We start from the raw sequence: 20252 nt of genomic DNA, 5'->3' as shown, positions 1-20252 counted from the left end.
CATGACAAGCAGACCTCTCCAGTCTTGCCCGCTGCTCCCCTCAGCAGTGTATTTTCAGTCAGTCTGCCTGTTTTGTTCCCTGCTCTGTCTCTGGTGAATTCTCTTACCCTCCCACGCATCTGGCCTGTGCCATGGCTCTTGTATAAATAGAAAATAAATCTTTAAAAAAAAAAAAAGAAAAATGGCATTATTGTCTTTCCAACACTTATGCTTTATCCTACATATATTACAAATACGTATAAAAATTTTTGCTACTTGTGTAAAAGAAAAAAAAAATCTATCAAGAGTTAGATGAATTACACAGGGAAAGAGAGCAAATGTTTATGTTAGCCCATAGCAGTATTCAGGATATATTGTTAAATTAAAAAATAATTGGGTTAGAAAATGAAAAAAACTTATTTCTGCTATAATTTTTTAATATGTACACATAAATATATAGCTATAGACAGTATCAAATATTTATAGTGGTCTTAATATGGAGAGATTGTGGTTATTCTTAGTCTACTTGTTAACCATAAGTTGTCTTCAACAATGAACATCACTACTATAAGTAAAAAATACGTAGCATTAAAAAATGTTCTACTTTTTTTCAAAATTGGAGTCAATTCTTTCAAAGCCCACTGCAGTTTTATCAACTAAGCTTATGGAATACTCTAAATTCTCAGCAACGTTCATAGCATCTTCATTAGGAGTAATTTTCATTTTAAGATATCGCTTTCCTATTGGTGCTTTGGTGATGGGTGTAGCATGGCAACATACATGAAGAGGTGTGAATCTATACCCTAAATTATATACAGTGTGGTAAACCAATGTTACTGCAATAAAAAAAGACACAATTTTAAAAAACTAAATTTAAATCATCTTCAAAATTTAAAAATAGCTCTAGTAATACTAAAGTAGACAGAAAGTTGCTCGTTGTAAGTACAGCAAGCAATTTATAAAATAGAGCATAACAGGACAATTTCATTTTTGTAAAAATTAAAATTCAAACACACATAATAAAGAATGACAGGATATATGCCTAAATACCACCAGTGGTTATTCTTTGAATGGTAGAATATATTGTTTTCTTCTTATTGTTCTTGGTATTTTGTTCTTAGTATTTGACAATGTATTTAAAAATATGTAACATATTCTTAGATGTAATACTATAGCATATATGAATTTCTATTATTATATATCTTATTTTTGAAAAATAAACATTCATGTTTTTGGTAAGTTTAATTGTTGTATTTATAAGTATACATTTCTAGGCTTTACCTCAAAAACAATTACAGAAAAGCCCCTGACAAATAGCCAATGAGTACATTTCTTAAGAATGTACTTATTAGGTAAGATAAGAAACTTTTAACGCACAAGAAATAACACACACACACGAAAAGGATTAATAGAGACAAAAAAATACAACAGTAGGGCCTCCCCGGTGGCGCAGCGTTTGAGCGCTGGGTTGTGAAGCTGCCCGCAGCCTCTGCAGTGCAGGTTCGATCCCCGGCTGCTCCCTGGCCACTAGAGGAGGGTCCCACACAGGCGCAGACCTCTCCTGCCGCCCGCTGCTCCCCTCAGCAGTGTACTTCGGCCCTACTGGCCGCTCTGCTCCCTGCTCTGACTCTGGTGAATTCTCTCACCCTCCCGCGCTTCTGACTGTGCCCAGTGCTTGCATAAATAATAAATAAATAAATAAATAAATCTTTAATAAAAAATAAAACAGTAGTTATCAGAATCTGGGAGAGAAGCATGAGAAGTATTATTTAATGGATACAGAATTCCTATTTGGGATGATGAAAAAGTTCTGAGATGGATGGTGAAGATGGTTGCATAATAAAGTTTATTTACTTAATGCTAATGAACTACAAACATAAAAATGATTAAAATGGCAAATTTGAAGTTATGTATATTTTACCATAATTTTATGGGAGAATGAAAAAAGGATTAATAGACAGCTTTATATTCCTTATTCTCAAAAATTCAATTTCTACTTGTATAAGGATGATACATCACTATGTAAGCTGCCATTTATTTCAATACTATGAATCAGCATATTATGTTGTATCAATGAGATAAAATATAATTTGATTAACCAAATATCTGAACTATGCACTGGAGTATGCTATTTTCATTTCAATATATAAAATCTTGAATTATTTGGCTTTTACAATCAGCTTTACAATGAATTAGATGACTCATTTCATCTACAAATGGCCAGACTCCAGATAGCTTCTATTTCCTTTTCATCTTCTTTACATGAATCAATTTAAGCTAGTTCAGTAATTTTTAACAACTCAGATGGATGTCATGAGGCAAGGGAGAGGAAGTGATTACGTATCTTTTTCACAACTTATGCCTTATACCAACTTGATTAATAATAGAGCGAACTTAAAATACTGGACAAAAATAGGTGTATCTTTTTATCATGCTTTACTCACTAATTGAACAACTTAAAATCTGACCATCCTTCAAGAAACTAATACATCTTTAAACATTGGAAAAATATACCTCTCTGGGCCTCCCTGATGACACAAGGGGTTAAGTCTCAGCATTATGAAGCTATCCACAGCCACTGCAGGGAGTCTGATCCACAGGGAGCAGCAGACCTCTCCAGTCCGCACACTGCTCCTCTCAGCAGTGTATTTCAGTCAATCCAGCCATTCTGCGCCCCACTCTGTTCTAGTGAACCCTCTCGCCCTTCATCCCCCGCAACTCTGGCCTGTACCCCAGCTCTTGCATGCATAAATAAATAAATCTTTAAAAAAAAAAAAAAAGAAAAATATACCTCTCCAACGACACTTACAAAAGCAGCATGTTTTCCTCGAAATCCTCTTGTACACTGTTGTCTCCATGGCTTCCAAATAATAAAGCCCAAGAGGTACAGAACAAACATGGATGTTTTTGCGAAAGTGCTGAAGAATGGTTTGTTGTACTGAGTAAAAACATACTGTAAAGGAAAAAAGTACATAAACTAGGAGATCAGTTTAACTTTATTACTTATCTTCAATAAATAAGGCCATTACATAACTTTTAACTCTTTACAAGTTCATTTGAAAGAAAAAGATCAAAAGGGATTATAAAAATATTTTAGATTCCTTTCTGAATACTGCATTTGCCTTGCATATGAAAGATGATAATTCCAACACAGCAGCAACAACTTAGAAAAAAAGTTTTATTCAACATTTATTGAAATCTTAATATGTAACAATACTTGTGCTAGCCACTAAGAAAAGTAAGAAAGGCAATATAAGTATCTGTGAAGTGTATACAACATAATGTGCTAAGTCCATGATGGGTATATCTTGTACACTGGGAATAGCAAAGTGAGACAGATCATTTTGAAGTTATTAAGTTTCCCTAGTGAAGCTATACTTAAACTGTCCAAAGGATCAAATAAGAGTGAGCCCAGCAGAATGAATAGCATAGAGATAAAACAACAAAACAGAATGGCATTTATAGAAAATTCCATACAATTTGATGTTATTAGCAAGTTATACAAAAAAACTGTAATCCCAGTTCCTTAAAAAAACAAAAAATTTCCTAGGTATGTGCACTGAAAAGCCCTAGAAAAAAATGACAACTCAGGAAGAACGAGCAACCTTAAAATCCAGATAGTGATCTGCACCCATGGATGGGCAAGGAAATGTCCAAAGTGAGACTGGCACATCTGCCAGAAAGTTAAAAGACTTATGGGGTCACAGTGAAAGGACAGTTAAGTCAATTTAAGAAGCTCCCACTGGTTAGATAGGAATTTAAATATCAAAGGGTATAGTAATTACAAATATTTCAAATACACAAAAATCTATGAATGTATGATACTCAAAAAAAACCTCAATGGTTACTACTGGAAGTTACTAGGCAACATTACTCTAAAATGAATAGAGGGAAACAATTAAAATTTATCCAACCTTTCCTATATGAACTGTATTTCAGGATAACCAAAAACAGCAGTGGTGGGAAAATTCCCCCTAAGTATTCCAGCTAATAAATACAGAAGGAATAACCCTTAGATAAATCACCATTACATAATCCTTAAAGATAGTCCATTTGGGCAATAATCATATAGATATTCAACTATAACTTAAAAGTTGATGAGAAACATTATAGTGCTCAAATTGTAACCATTATGTGCCCCATGTTATGATGTCATAGGACACCACCAAAGCATTTTTTTCCTAAAATTTGAACCTGAAAATCAAACCTGTAGACTTCACACCTACCATTTTATAGGAAAAAAGAGGAACAATTTAAATGATGCCCCAAGAAAACTGTCAGTTAAATCTGAAATGTGTTATGGATTGAATGTGTGTGCCTACAAAAATGTTTACCCCCAATGTGATGGTATTGGAAGTGGGGAGCTTTTGGATGGTGATTAGGTCATGAAGGTTGAGTCCTCATGAACAGGCTTAGAAATTTAATGTAAAAAGCGACCAAAGAGCTCCCTAGCCCTATTTACCTTGTGAGAACACAGTAAGACTGACATCTAAGAACCAGGATTGCTGGTCCACTGAACCTGCCAGCAACTCTGATGTCTCCATAAGTATGAGAAATAAATGTGTGTTGTTTAAGTCACCCAGGCTTGTTGCATTCTTATTGTTATAGAAGTTGAATAAAGTGAGAGAGTGTGATACAACCTACAGGAAAAGTGATCCACTCTCTTCAACTAATCAAGGTCACATTTAAAAAGAGAGGGGATACAGTTAAGAAACACAGGTGACTTAAACAATACGTTAGTGTGTAAAGCATTTTCATATTTTCCCTAGAAAGATGTCCTTGAGAGCCTCCCCAGTGGCGCAGCAGTATGCCCGCAGCCTCTGCAGCGCCGGTTCGATCCCCGGCTGCCGGGAGAGGGTCCCACATGGGGCGCAGACCTCTCCTGCCGCCCGCTGCTCCCCTCAGCAGTGTACTTCATCAGTCTGCCTGTTCTGCTCTCCTCTCTGGCTCTGGTGAATTCTCTCACCCTCTCCCCCTTCTGACTGTATCCAGTGCTTATATAAATTAATAACTATTTAAAACTAAAATGATTTAAGCAGTTTTATTTATTTAAAATTAAAATAGGTTTATAGGCTTTTTTTGTCTGTCAACATTAAAGAGATCACTTTGGAGTTAAACTAAAGAATGTTAATCTGAAAAAGAGATTAAAGTGAAAGGTTATAGAAGAGTAAAAAATAAATGGTCTATTGTATTTCATAGTTCAATTTCAAAAAAACCAAAAATTTATTTAGTCACTGAATATAATCTCAACTATTTACTTAGCCATGGTGATATGACTAGCCACATCTGACATTTAAAGTTCATTTTACAATGCTAGCTTCCTTTTGTATATTAGCTTTAAGACTGTAACATGTGAATTGAAATGCACTAATTTCTGAAACTAAGTTTATCTTTTATAGGGATCAGAAACAAAGCAGAACAAAGTTTACCAATAGAAAGAATAACTAGTTTCCTGAACTCAGAATATCACATTTCCACCTATAGATCATCTATATAGAGAAAATAAAATTTGAAAGTATTCACTGCTTACCATGCACTTCACATTAATGTCTAAATCAGCAAATACATAACGTGCATGCACCCAGACTTGTACACAATAGAAATCTATACATGAAAACTGATCACCTTCACTCATTTGCCCAAAAACATTCCTACTTTCAACTAAATGGTGACAAATGATTTTGGGTTCTAAATGTTTATTCCATTAGAAAACTACACTTACAGAGAGAGAAAAAAAAAAAACGAATTTAGGGGAATTAAACACAAAGACCTTCAAATATTTAGAAAATGATTATATAGCCTCACCTTCTAAATAAACTTCCCTGAAAGACACAAGAAAACCATGAAACAATAAAAGGGTATCCTTTCAGTTTCAACGTGAATTGACAGCAACTCAATATGCAAGAAAACATAATAATTCAACAATATTCATGAGATACCGCTTGAAGTAATCATGACAGATAGTAATGACTAGAGATATTTTAAAATACAATACTACGAATTATAACTATAATTTGTAGGAAACAGAAATTAAATTGCCATAATGCAACATAATTCCCAAACAACAATTACATACCGATGTAAGTTCTGAGGATGCCACCCATATCACATCAACAAGTAGAAGAATAACAATCCCAAGAGCCATTCTCCTGCGCTGAGTGAAACCACTGCTCTGGGAATTCATTCGGTTCATGATAAATACACACACCATTTGCAGTCTGTTTATTAGAAAATACAGATCACATTAGAGATGATTTTTGAAAAATAAAAACGAGAAAATTAATATAAGAGAAACATAACATTTGCTAGCTAAAGAAAACGAGTTTGAAAGTCACACAGCAAATTAAAAAGTGTGGAATTTACCTTATTTTAAAGGCCTTTCTGAGATCTTCAAGAGCCAAGCCTGAAAACTTGACTGAGCTGATTTTAAAGGGAGGTGAAGGACTCAGTACATCTAAAAAGAACAACAACAAAAAAAAAAATGCTTAGGAAAATATGAAACACTCTAAATAAGCCTCATCACATTTTTTTTTTACTCTCCATCTTCAAAATGAATGCAAATTAAAGAAAGCCACCAAAGTGTGTTAACTATCAGTGACACTTTTCTCTAGACTTGTGTTCTCTATTGCACACTCCACATTACACTCAGTTAGTACACGGTAAAGGAAAAAAATCTATAATACTCAAAACCTAACACGTTTAAAAGTAGTTCACTCCTGGCAAGGGGCTCCTCCGAGGTTCCTAAACACAGAACCCCCACGCGCCTCCAGAGGACTCCATCCCAGGAGACTGTGTCTAGACAGCGCCTGTATCTAGGGGTCCTGTAAGTCCCAGATCGCCTCCACTACAGTCTGGTGGTGTCAGGATAGGTGACTTGCTTTGAGTCTTGGGGCGCGTCTGCAGTCACCTCCGAGACAACGAGCAAGCACTCTCCGTGCTGCCCGCCTCACTCCTGTCACGACACCGTCCTCTGGGAGCCAAACAGCAGCTCAGGAGCCGGAGGAGGAAGCAGCTGTGGAAGACAACGCTCCAGCTCCTCTCTCCAGGCAAGCCCGGCAGCGCCAGGGCCTCCTCCCAGGGCGAGCCCCCGAGCTCCCCGGCCGCCCGCCTCCCCCCCGCGCCCCGGAGTCCCCGCGGCGTCCAGGCGCTTGGCCGCCGCCGGGAGCAACAGGCGTGGCTCCCGGCGGCCACTCGGCCCCGCCGTGGGCTCGGGCGGCTGCGGGAGCCGCCCCCGCCCGCCTACCTGGCCTTCCTGCCCCGCGAAGGCGTCGTGGCGGCACCATGAGCGGCCCCGGCCCGGCCCCGCCGCGCCCAGCGCCACGGCCGCGGCCTCACAGCGCGGTGGCGGCGCCTGCCATGGCGCTGCGCTGGAGGCCCAAGCCCTGACGCTCCGGCGCCCCTCGGGACGCGCCGCCCGGACACCGGTCTCCGCGACCCGGGAGGGCGGGAGCGCAGACGGTCAGGGAGCCCGCGAGCAGCACTGTGCGCCGAGGCCCGAGCTGGACCCTGGCCCCCGCCCCGCCCCGCCCCGCCCCGCCCCGCCCCGCCCCCGGCCCGCCAGCTCCACGCCCGCGGCCCCGCCCCCGGCGCGACGGCGGCGCGCGCGAGTTACGTCACGGCCACGCGACGGCGCGTGGGTGACTTGGCGGAGCTGAGCTGGGTGCTGCTGGGCACCCGGGGAGGGAGCGGTGCGGGAGCGGCGCCGGGGAGGAGCGGAGAGGCGAGGAGTGAAGCTGGGCGCGGTGGAAGGAGGAGCGGGGCGTGGGTATGGGTGGCTGGGGCAGAGCTCGGGACTAGGGAGACGGCCGAACCTCCAGAGGGCTCCGCCCGTGGAGCGAAAACTAGCAAGTGCATTTCTTCCAAAGTCCCAGAGACTCGTAGCCCTCGCTCCAAGGAGAGGAGACTGAGAAGCAGAGCTCCAGGAGCTTTTGCTTTCTGGATCCTTTTGATTGTAAACTTCCTAGCTCCTGAAGTTTGTAACTGTGTCCCTAGGCTGCCGGTTTCCTCATCCAAAAAATGGGCAGAAATGGTAGTACTTGCCTCGTTCGTTTTTTCTGTGTATGCCACGACGACATGAGTTTACAGTTGTGAGGGCTTTGGTCACTTCATATCAGTTACTGAGACCTTCACAAATGTTAGTAACTGTTGAACTGTGGAGATGTTTTCTTAGCAATCTCTTAAATATGCCATAGGGGAAAAGTGTTGGCCAGTGTCCTGGCTTGTATTTAGAAAACAAAAATTGATTAAAGGGTTCTATAATTTAGGGGCTCCCTGGTGGCGCAAGGGGTTAAGTCTCAGCACTATGAAGCTATCAGCAGCCACTGCAGCATGAGTTCAATCCTCAGCCAGCCAGGGAGCTTACCCACATGGCGCAGCAGACCTCTCCTGTCTCCTGGGCTGCTCCCCTCAGCAGAGTATTTCTGTCGATCCACCTGTTCTGCTCCCCACTCTGTCTCTAGTGAATCCTCTCACACTCAGCATCTCTGGCCTGTACCCCAGCTCTTCCATGCATAAATAAATCTTTCTTAAAAATTATTTTTAAAAAGGGAGGGTTCTATAATTTAACTACATGTGTCTTATCAGATAGTAGAAGAAATTAAATTTTCTTTAAGATATGTCTTTAAAATCTTGCTTCACTGAAATTGGATACACACTCCAACGTAAAACAATACCAGTGCACAGCTTTTGTGTTGATGCAATCGGTTTCTAATAAATTACTTATCAGCATCATGCACGGAGATACCTATCATGCAAAGTAGAAAAATTGTAAACATTTATTTGAAATTACTAGTTGGGGGAAATTTGGTTGTAGATATTAAGTATTCCAGCACCCGTTTATTCCTTTCTTAACATTCTTTAGAAATGATGCAAATGATGGTACTTTGTAACTGTACATAAACTTAAATTACCACTTACCACCAGAGCATTTGATAAATTAAAGCACAATGCTGCAATGTTCTAATGGGTAAGGTAATTCTAAACAGGCCTTCTTCAAATAGTGTCAAATTTTAGGTTAGTCTTCCATTAACATTCTTTCCCAGCCCTCTTTGAGGGAAATTCCTCTAGACTGCTTTGTGACAACCAGCCTACCTATAGGCAATCTCTTTTGTCCTTTTATATATACCTTGCCCAAGTCTAAATCCTCAGTAACTTCAGTATCTTGAAAACTGCTTTCTGATCTGGTAATTTCAATTCTTACCTCTATGAGACTAAGTCTAACAAGCATTTATCTTTACCTTTTCCTTGACACCAATTCCTCACTGCCTAAATTTTCAGATACACTCACAATTTTTCCAACTTTATGGTGGTACACAAGTATTCAGTATTCAATATTCATACCCTGAATAATGATTTTTGATCTTTTCCCTGTCATATTCTGTATGTTCACTCTCTCATGATGCTGGGCAGTAGCAGTGAGTAACAGCTCTGAGTCAGTCACCAGTTCATGAGAATTAAAAAACAATACTCCAGAATGTTTTCACTTTCAGTTATTGTATTCAGTAAATTACATGAGGTGGTCAACACTTTATTAATAATGGGTTCTATGTTTTATGTTTTTGTCCAACTGTAGGCTACTGAACAAATTTAAGATACACTAGGCTAAGATAAAATGTTTGTTAGGTCTATTAAATGTGTTTTTGACATTTTCAACCTCCAATGGGTTTATCATGCTGTAACATGACCTTAAATCCAGGGAGATCTGTATATCTACCATATAAGAGCAAGGATTTTTGTTTATATTTTTCTCTAGCATGTAGGATAATACCTAGAGTTGGCAGGTAAAATTTATTGAATGGGGCCTCCCCGGGGGCCTAAGGGTTAAATCTCGACACCATCACCACAATGCCCTGAGTTCAAGCCCCATACAAAAGCTAACCCATGTATAGGGCAGCAAACCTCTCATGTCTTGCCCACTGCTCCCCTTAGCAGTGTGTTTGATAACCCCACCTGTTCTGCTCTCCTCTCTGTCTCTGGTGAATCCTATCATCCCTGCACCTGTGGCCTACTTCCCAGTTCTTCTACAAATAAATATTCTTTTTAAAAAAATTATTGGGACCTCCCTGGTGGTACAAGGGGTAAAATCTCAACACTATGAAGCAATCTACAGCCACTGCAGCATGAGTTTGCTCCCAGGCTGGCCAGGGAGCTGACCCACATTGCTCACCAGAAATCTGACTCACCTGCTGCTCCCCTCAGCAGTGTTTTTCAGTATATCTGCCTGTTCTGCTCCTCACTCTGTCTCTGGTGAATCCTCGTACCCTCCTGCACCTCTGACCTGCACCCCAGCTCTTGTATACATAAATGTTTTTTAAAAAATTTATTGAATGAACTTAAACATCCTGCTGTCTCTTGACATTTTTAATACCTAAAGTTTTAGTCAGCTTACTAAAAAATGAGCATAAATTGATACCTTCATTTTCCTAATCTCACAGGCTTAAAAAGTCTGATCTTTCCATTTTGATTAATTTCCTTTTTACTCTTCAAGTCTTTTTGAACTCTGAGTAGTGGAGCCTTAACATGCATCAAGCATTAAGTGTGACTCCTTAAAAAAATCCCCCAATATACAAAGAATGTAATTTCCCCAGTAAAGTACATACACCTTAATATGTATATGAAAGCAAAGTGGTGTGTATGTACAGGGCAGTTACTCACTAACTTTCTTATATACTAGTGTCAAAAACCACATTTCAGATTTAAGCCTTAGTGAAATTGTTATAGGACAGGGAGAGGGGCAGCCCAAACCCCGCAAACCTGCCTATTCTAAATGGGTTCGGCCATCCGCCGCATCAACACAAAACACATGAGACTAATGGGAAGGATCTTTAATAAAACTAGGAAACAATACAGGTAAGGCAAAGAGTCTAGTTTCTAAATGAAGCACCCAAAGTTACCCGTCCCCTCGTGGGTAAAAGTCCATCCATATGGGATCGGCCCAGAACAAGGCCCCAAAGCCTGCCACAAGTCTAAAGCATCTTCCAGTGGGGACCCACAGAAAAGGGTCACAAACAACCGGACAAGCCCGGAAGGAAAAGAGCAAAATCAACATCAAGATAAAAGCTGCCACTGTCACCTCCCCACAGGTCTCACCCACATTTGTGTCACCCAGTCCATGACCAAAAGACAAGCGCAGTTTCTTTACGTGTCTCTAGGCTCCATGCGCCTCCTCCAGGTCTCCTGGCTCCATCCTGCTTCCTTCCTTAGTCTCTTCTGCAGCTTCTCCCCTTCCTGCTCAGCTCCACCCTCCCTTGGGTGGGGCAGGGAACCTCCCCCTTTCCTGGGGACCACCCTGTTGCAAAATTACAAATAACTATGTGTAGACATATATAGAGTTTTTAAGGCGCTAGTTGTAAATTATGTAACTTATAATTATGTAAATTCCACATATGGAGATAAAAACACGCAAATGAGGAGAACGATGTTTATTCAGAGCTCACTATAACCAACGAATCAGTCACCATCACTTGCATTTGGCAGAGACTCAAAGGCAGGGCAGTGCAAAAGCTTTTTCGCAGAATAAAGGAAAGGCTTCAAGTATGCCCTGATTAAAGTTATTGGCCTGGGGAACTGAAGGCACTCTTACTAGAAGGAAGACATCCTTTGTAGTTGGCTAAAGATACATATTTGCCTTTCTCAGGTTGTAAAAAGGGTAGAAACTAAGGAAGATAGAAGTCAATGAGCTACTGTAAATCCTATTTTTGTAGTACCTACCAGATGCAGGGCACATATCTTAAAAAAATGTATGGTTTGATTTGTTTCTAAGAATGGCTAGAGGTTCACTTTTTTGGATAGAGCATAGAGATTCACTTTTTTTTTTTTTAATAGAGGCATGTTTTATTTATTTGTTTGTTTGTTTGTTTTTGTTTATACATGCACTGTGTACAGTCAGAAGCACGGGAGGGCGAGAGAATTCACTAGAGCCAGAGCAGGGAGCAGAGCAGGCAGAAGGACCGAAGTACACTGCTGAGGGGAGCAGCGGGCGGCAGGAGAGGTCTGCGCGTCATGTGGGACCCTCCTCCGGTGGCCGGGGAGCAGCCGGGGATCGAACCGGAGCCGCAGAGGCCGCGGGCAGCTTCGCAACCCAGCGCTCAACCGCTGCGCCACCGGGGAGGCCCCACTTTTTTTTTTTAATTACTGTGTATAAAAGACTGCTTTTGAGTTTGACCCTCTGTATGTTACGGGGTAAATCACAGCTGTAGAAGTCATAAACATTTGTGGTTCCAAGATATTTAAGTAACTACCAGTTTATACAGTTTACTGTATAAAGTCAAGACCTGCATTTTAAAGGATTTGCAAGCAGATTGGAGAAATCAACAAATTTTAATAAAAGGTCCATATATTCATAGAAGAGACACCGCAAGATAGTATTTGATTAGTGGCCACTATTCATAATATCCTTGAAGGCATGGCCCAGAGTTCTGGGAGTATAATTTTTCTCTTCGAGTAAAAGAACACTTTAGAAAACAGATGGAGTCTGAACTTCATTTTAATGATGAGTAGGATTTAGTGAGGGGCTCCAGGGAGAAGTGATTTTTTTCCTAAAAGAATGAGTATAGCGGACAAAAAATTACTTTAACCCTCCTAGGTTCCCTGGCCAGGCCTATGAAATTAGACTGGCAAAGATTAACAAGAGACAAATAGCTTATTAACACATATAGTACACAACATTCTGAAGAATGCTTAGCAAAAAGTAACTCACCTTGGCTGATATAACATCTTAACACAACAATTTGTAGATAAGTGACAAGACAAAGGAAAAAAATTAGAATTTGAAGATTGTCAAATAGTGGGAAACTAATGCACTAAATGTTTGTTTGTGTAGGCCTATCTTAGCACTGATTTTCTGTTATCATCTTGTGCATAAAACTTCCCTGGAAGGGAAACTATGGCAGTTTTCATTTTTCAGAAATGCCTGCATTTAGTCAGATAAGGGTAACTCCAGGAGACTTCTTTCTACATCTATTGATTCTCACTTGCCTCCAGCTCAAAATTATCCTTTGGCCAAAATAGTATATTTTGGGGTGCCGTATTCTGGTTTTCTGCATGAGCAACAGAAAAATGGTTTGTTCTAGAGACAGCTATTAGCTGATTTGCAAAACATAAGATGAATGGAGAGTAGCGCTGGGGAGTAAGACAGAGTAGGTAAGCTGTGTGGAGGCTGTTGCATACTGTGGAAATTAGGCCCAAAGAGTTAGGACTTTTGTATATGATAAAACCTAAGAACTTTTAAATAAGAACACTTCTCATAAATCAGAAATTGTATATCCACTTGATGTCTATCTGTGTAGTGGTATTGTAGGGACACTGCTAAAGACATGGGTTCTGCCTTAAAGGAAATAATGTCATAGGGCCTCCCCGGTGGCGCAGCGGTTGAGCGCTGGGTTGCGAAGCTGCCCATGTCCTCTGCGGTGCCAGTTCAATCCCTCCCCCCGGCCACCAGAGGAGGGGCCCACGTGGCGCGAAGACCTCTCCTGCCGCCCGCTGCTCCCCTTAGCAGTGTACTTAGGTCCTTCTGCCTGCTCTGCTCCCCGCTCTGGCTCTGGTGAATTCTCTCACCCTCCAGCGCTTCTGACTGTACCCAGTGCTTGTATAAACAAAACAAACAAACAAATAAATAAACATGCCTCTATTAAAAAAAAAAAAGGAAATAATGTCATAGATAAAACTGATTATCTAATTAGGGCAGGGGGCCTCCCCGGTGGCGCAGCGGTTGAGCGCTGGGTTGCAAAGCTGACCACAGCCTCTGCAGCACCAGTTCGATCCCCGGTTGCTCCCAGGCCACCGGAGGAGGGTCCCACATGGTGCGCAGACCTCTCCCGCCGCCCGCTGCTCCCCTCAGCAGTGTATTTCGTCACTCTGCCTGTTCTGTTCCCTGCTCTGGCTCTGGTGAATTCTCTCACCCTCCGGCGCTTCTGACTGTACCCAGTGCTTGTATAAATAAATAAATAAATCTTAAAAAAAAAGTTGTCATATCTAATTAGGGCAGGTATTTGCTCAGCTAGAAAATACTGAATATAAATGTACTCCTCCAGTATCCTCTTAACTCTGTACCATGCTGGACACCAAACTGATCACCATATTGAAAATGCTCTCACTTGAGTATTACTTCCTTGTATATCTTACTGCTAAGGGCATAATTAACAAGAAACTAGAAAAGAGAATATAAGGTCCATCGAATTGCTCTTGAAGAATTTTAAATGGTACTGTCCATACACATGCTGTGTCTTTAACTAACTTACTAACTTCCTGACAGTTGAGTTCCTGTACCAGAAGGCTAGAACATGGTAATGCGCTCACTGACAGTCACATCCACTTACCACCATGATCTCAACCTCCTCAGCTTCTAAGTTATCTCATTTCCTATCTTTGACTTGTGTTCTGTTTTTTTTTTAGATTTATTTTTATTTATTTATGCATATAAGAACTGGAGTGTAGGCCAGAGGTGTGGGTTAGCAGGGATCAGGCAGTTGAGAGGATTCACCAGAGGCAGAGTGGGGAACAGAACAGGCAGACTGACTGAAATACACTGCTGAGGGGAGCAGCAGTGAGACAAGAGAGGTCTGCTGTGCCGAGTGGGTAGCTCCCTGGTGGGGGATCGAACTCATGCTTCAGTGGCTGGTGATAGCATGATAGTGAGTTGTTGGCAATAGGTCTCAGCTCCTCCTTAGGCAGACATCTGAAAGGACTCTGTCTTCAAGACATGGTGGCTTATGGATTCTTCCAGAGCAAGCAGTATAACCTATGACCTATCCTTCTATGACCTATCCTGGGGCATCAAGCCATCATTTGCACTACTATTCACAAGTCATAAGAAGCAAGTTGTTAAGTCTCACCCACACACAATTGGGTAGAGAAGGGAGGAAATGGAATTACACTTTGACCTTTTGCAGAGGGAAGTGTTAAATTTGTGGATATATTTTAACACCAGAAATCATATCTAATAAAAAAAAAAACAATAAGCATACAATAAACTTATAAGCATACCTTATAAAACAATAAGCAATAAGCATTCCTAAGTGAAGAAATGCACATGCATTTGCAATAGTCAAATTATCACAAGCTAAAACACCTGTGAATTTAAGGCATAGCTGAATCATTTTATCTCTAGCTGTAGTTTGAGTCAAAGAGGCTTTCAGAATGCTCTACCCAAGTCTTTGACAAACTAACCTAATGGTTCCTGAAAATTAATATGATTGTGACTGGACAGTTTTGACTTTTGTATAGGAATGCAGAATTGCAGGTAACCATAACGGTGGCTGAGCAGACCACTTAAGTCTAGCAGACCCACAAGGTTTTTCTGGAAAATGACTCAACCTAAGAAAGAAAGAATCAGGAACAAGACTGAGACCCTTATTCATGATGTAATAATTTTTTAAATATTTAAAATGACTTTTTATGAACAGGACATTCTTTAGAAAGTTTTACAATACAGGTTGGTACAAATATGTGCATATTTATTACTTATTACACTAGCCATCTTACTCCATAAGCTTGGTAAGACTAATTTCTAGTAACTCTGAATAGCAAAATATTATTTAACTACAATTTAAAACATAAGTCTGAAAAGGTATTTCCTATCATAAGCCTTTATTTGACAATTAATAGTATTTATTGATGCGGTTATGTGTCGCCCTTGTTAGATGATACGGGGATATAGTCATTGTGTCTTCAGCACCCATTGTATGCCTACTGTGTTCCATCCTCTAGTCAAGTCACTGGACCAACTTAGAATGACTTTAACATCAAAGAACTGGAGATACAGCAATAAACAAAACCAGTAAGGCTCCTTAAAATCTGGAACTTGTTTTCCATAAAGGAGAAGTAGACTGTAATAAGCAAATAAATACTTAAAAGAGTAAATACAGATTGTGATAAGGACTCTAAAGGAAATAAACATAGGAATGTGATAGTAATTAGGAGAGGCCTGTTTTCAAAGATCTGTTATGCTCTTCTAAGGAGGTGATCTTTGTTCTGAAGACTAAGACTGAGCCGGTAAGTGACACTATGAGGACAGCAAAATAATAGAGAAAACAGGTAGGTTTAAGAAAGAAGACCATGTGTGGCAAAAGCCTTGAAATAGGAATAAAGAAGTTGGTAAATGTTGACCAACGTACAGAGTCCCACAGATCATGAATAAAGTTTTAATTTTGTGGACCTCCCTGGTGGCACAAGGGGTTAAGATGCAAGCTATGAAGCTATCCACAGCCACTGCAGCATGAGTTCAATCCCTGGCCAGGGAGCTGCCCACATGGTGCAGCAGACCTCTCCTGACTCACCTATTGCTCACCTCAGCAGTGTATTTCAGTCAATCTGCCTGTACTGTTCTCCATTCTGTCTCTTGTGAATCCTCTCACACTTCCCCCCCAACACACCTCTGGCCTGTACCCCAGTATGCATAAATAAATAATTTTTTTTTAAAAGTTTAAATTTTTTTCTTAGTTCAATAGGAAGCTATTGATAAGTTTTAAGTAAGAAAGTGACAATATTCTTGGTGATATTTCAAAGATTACTCTGGCTGGCATATGAAAAATGAAAAGGAAAGTGGATAGTGAGGAAAGGTGTTAGGGGGAAATGATGTCCTGAGTTAATCCCATGCACCCCGTTTTGTATCGGGGTTGCTCTACAACAAAGGGAGGAATCAGAAGGTTATTGTGTGAATCTTTTTTTTTTTTTAAGATTTAGTTATTTATTTATTTATACAAGCACTGGGTACGGTCAGAAGTATGGGAGGGTGAGAGAATTCACCAGAGCCAGAGCGGGGAGCAGAACAGGCAGACTGACGAAATACACTGCTGAGGAGAGCAGCGGGCATGGCAGGAGAGGTCTGCAGGGCCATGTGGGACCCTCACCAGAGGCGAGGGATCCAACCAGTGCTGCAGAGGCTGCATATTGTGTGAATCTTGAGAGAGACAAAGTTGCCTTGGATTTGATAAGGAGTCTTGAAAATGCAGAGAAAGACAAATTTGAGAAATATTTTGAAAATAGAACATTTTTAACATAAAAAGTATTAAATATTGACCCTATCTGCATACCTCTAGTGCCTAAAAGAGTACCTAGAAAATGTACACATTTGTTGAATGAATGCAACTGGTTGAGCACTAAAAACATAAGAAGGACCTCCCTTGGTGGCACAGTGGTTGAGCGCTGGGCTGTGAGGCTGTGCTGGTTCATTCCCCGACCGCCAGCAAGGGTCCCTCAAAAAAAAAAAAAAAAAAAAGAAAAAAAGAAAAAACATAGGAATAGAACAGGAAATAAAGAATAGTGTCATTAAAGCCTAACCCATGTATTACCTATAAGAGCCATGAGAGAATATCAGAGATAAAACTAGAGCTCAACTATTTCAGTGTGCAAAGTAGTTTGAAACACAAAATAGGATTGACAGCTGACAAAGTGGAGCCCAGTGCTTGCTTGTTCCAAGCTGGGAAATGGAATGAGTTGACTAATGATAGGGTATTGCAATGAAAATAGTGCCTTGCAGGTGGTAGGAGAATATAAATCCTGTTGAAAATGTCTTCAATTTACCTCCTAAAAGATACACCTAAGTATCCAGGTCTCATTTACTTAAGCAGTGAACTATTTTTACATGAATATTGTTAGGCTAGATTTTAAAAGCTAACTTGTGCAAAATTTAAAATTCCTAGAGTACTACTTCACCTTCTAAAGTCCTTTTCATTGTGCTTTCAAAGGTTTTAAACTGCAGTTCAATTAACATATAAAATAGGTACTTTCAAAATTAGGAACTTGTTGGCAGTGAGAACAGAAGACAGCCAAAGCTCTCAGAAAATCCTCATCTCAGAGTGACCTTAACTTTAGCTTCTCCCCTTGCCAGGAATTTGCCTCATTAATGACTCTTTGGAGCAACTATTATCACTGTAAAAGTCTGAGTTTTTAGATCATCATGTATGAGAATCACACATGAAATAGGAGAATTTGAAAAATGTGGTTAGAAGCTACCGAACTTAGCATTAACATCTTAGTAAATGTTAAAATAATATTTTAATATTTTTTCAATACTTTTTTTTTGAGAACAGTTTTAATTTGCAGAAAGTTGCATAGAAGATACGAGAGTTCCCATAGATCCCCTGCCTTCACATATGCACTGCATCCTCCTCTACCAACATCCCACATTGCAAAGATTAAGGTAATATTTTAAATGTAATGATTTTAAAACAAGTAAAATGATTTTTTTACAATGTGCCTTTGTTGAAATAAAAATGCATCTTTCATAGTTTAACATGGTTAAACTTCTATTTTCTTCAAAAACCGAGTCAGTTCCCCCAGATGCATTAAAACCAGCTCCTCTGCATATTCTACTCAGTCTTTTCATGTTGTTGGTAAGTTGTCAACTGTGTTCATCCCACCACCTTCCCTGCCATTTGTCAATGATCTTTTTCCTTAAATAAATGATAAATCTTCTGAAACTAATTGCACACCTTGCTGGATTTGTGTGTCTATTTTTTGTAATAATTGGTCAACTCCCTCTTTGAATTTTGAAATGCAGTTTCATCATAAAGATTACCTGGAGCCAACCCAACCCTTTCTTTTTAATCCCTGGGAAATCTATAGTGGAGACAACTCAATATGAACACAGTAGGGATGTTGAACAAATTAGAAGAAATATAGTTCTTTGGTATGTTAACTTGCTTTTTATCACATACCTATTCTGGGTCAGATAAGGTGCTTGCTGCATAGTCATAAATAAATCAGAAATGGCCCCTGTTTCTCAAGAGCTCAGTCTAATGTGTTGGTTCTCTATAGGCTGGTTTTATCCACCCTCCCCCACCCCAACCCTCTCTACCACAAGATGCTTGACAACCTCCAGAGACATATTTTGCTTGTTACAAGGGAGGTGCCATTGGTATTTAATGGGTAGAGGCAAGAGAGAATGTTTGATCTTTAATATGCAGGAAAGCCCCTTAACAAATGCCAAAAAATGCCAAAATTATCCCCAACCCAAAATGGCAGTAAAGGGCCTCCCTGGTGGCACAAGGGATTAAGACGCAACCTATAAAGTGGTCTGCAGCTGCTGCAGCGGGAGTTCAATCCCCGGGCAGGGAGCTACCCACATGGCACAGCAGACCTCTCTGGACTCGCCCACTTCTCCCCTCAGCAGTGTATTTCAGTCAATCTGCCTGTTCTGTTCCCTGCTCTGTCTCTGGTGAATCCTCTCACCCCCTGCATCTCTGACCTGTAGCCCAGTTCTTGTATGTATAAATAAATCTTTAAAAAATGGCAGTAGTGCTGAAGTTGCCATACTTGGGTGTAATGAATGGAAATTTTACTTGTAGTTTTATAGAACAATAAAGTAAATCATCCTTCTCACCTCTCTACTTATCAAAAGAGAAATGTAGAGCCTAACTTGGAGAGGTGGAGGTTAATTATCACCCTACCATGCTTTTTCCCTCCTTCCCTTCTTTCTAGTCCTTTCTTTCCTCTCCAAATTCCTTCAGCACTTACCTACACTTTATTTCATAATTGATTGTGTATAGCTTTGAAGCTAGCCTAGCTATTTCATGAAGAGCAATATTGTCTTCCCAAGAGATAACAAAACAGGAAATGTCATCTCTACTTTTTTGTCCTCTCCTGGCCCTGTATAATGCCAAACATGTAACAGGTACTTGGTGATTTCTTTAAGGGAAGAAAATACTATTATCTTAACATAAATATCAACTACAGAGATAGGAAAAGAAGAGGAGCATGAAATATGTCATGACAACTAAGTATAATGCAATGGATCAGAAAGAAAAAAAGCTATAGAAAGTCTATTATTGAGATAACTGGTGAAATTTGAATATGGACTTTACATTAAAGGGTAATACAATATTAAAATTAAACTTACTGAATGCCATCATCGTTCTATGGTTATAAGAGAATGGCTGTGTGCATAGGAGGTACATCAAAAAAAGAGCAAAGAATTATGGTATCTGTAACTTACATTTAATTGGTGCAATAACACAAATAGTACTAATAACATGCATGTGTTCATTTACATGCATGTATAGCTATGAGGAGATGGTGATAAAGAAAATATGGTAAGACACTACAGAGAATCTAGAGGAAGAATATTCAAGAGTTCATAGCAGTTTCCTTAGCAATTGTTCTATAAATTTAAATGTTTCAAAATAAAGAATTTAAAAATTAAATATATATAAAACACTGTTGGGAAAATGGACTTGGCAATTGCTTGAATGCACAAAGCAAAGAAGAATGACAGATAGTTTCCTGAAATAGAATTATACCTTTGCCATCTGCTATAAACATGATTCACTTATGTG

The 20252-nt window shown here is 39.9% G+C and overlaps 1 protein-coding gene across 1 annotated transcript in view; it reads right to left on the bottom strand.

Annotated features, from left to right (window-relative positions):
• Positions 1-7277, bottom strand: part of SLC35F5 (solute carrier family 35 member F5) — a gene marked incomplete at its 3' end in the record, with an annotated part of 36983 nt that extends 29706 nt beyond the window's left edge. Inside the window, exons 1-4 of the mRNA XM_084238231.1 lie at positions 7223-7277; positions 6343-6433; positions 6056-6197; positions 2789-2932 (exon numbers count right to left, since the gene is read on the bottom strand). Coding sequence (XP_084094357.1) covers positions 2789-2932; positions 6056-6197; positions 6343-6433; positions 7223-7262 — 417 coding nt within the window. The 5' untranslated portion in view covers positions 7263-7277. The remainder of the gene's footprint in view (positions 1-2788; positions 2933-6055; positions 6198-6342; positions 6434-7222) is intronic.
• Positions 7278-20252: the final 12975 nt, after the last annotated feature.

This window comes from Talpa europaea, assembly GCF_964194135.1.
Source record: "Talpa europaea genome assembly, chromosome: 1".
NCBI lineage: Eukaryota > Metazoa > Chordata > Mammalia > Eulipotyphla > Talpidae > Talpa > Talpa europaea.
Note: the sequence above shows the minus strand (reverse complement) of the source record. Positions and strands in the feature narration are given on the sequence as shown.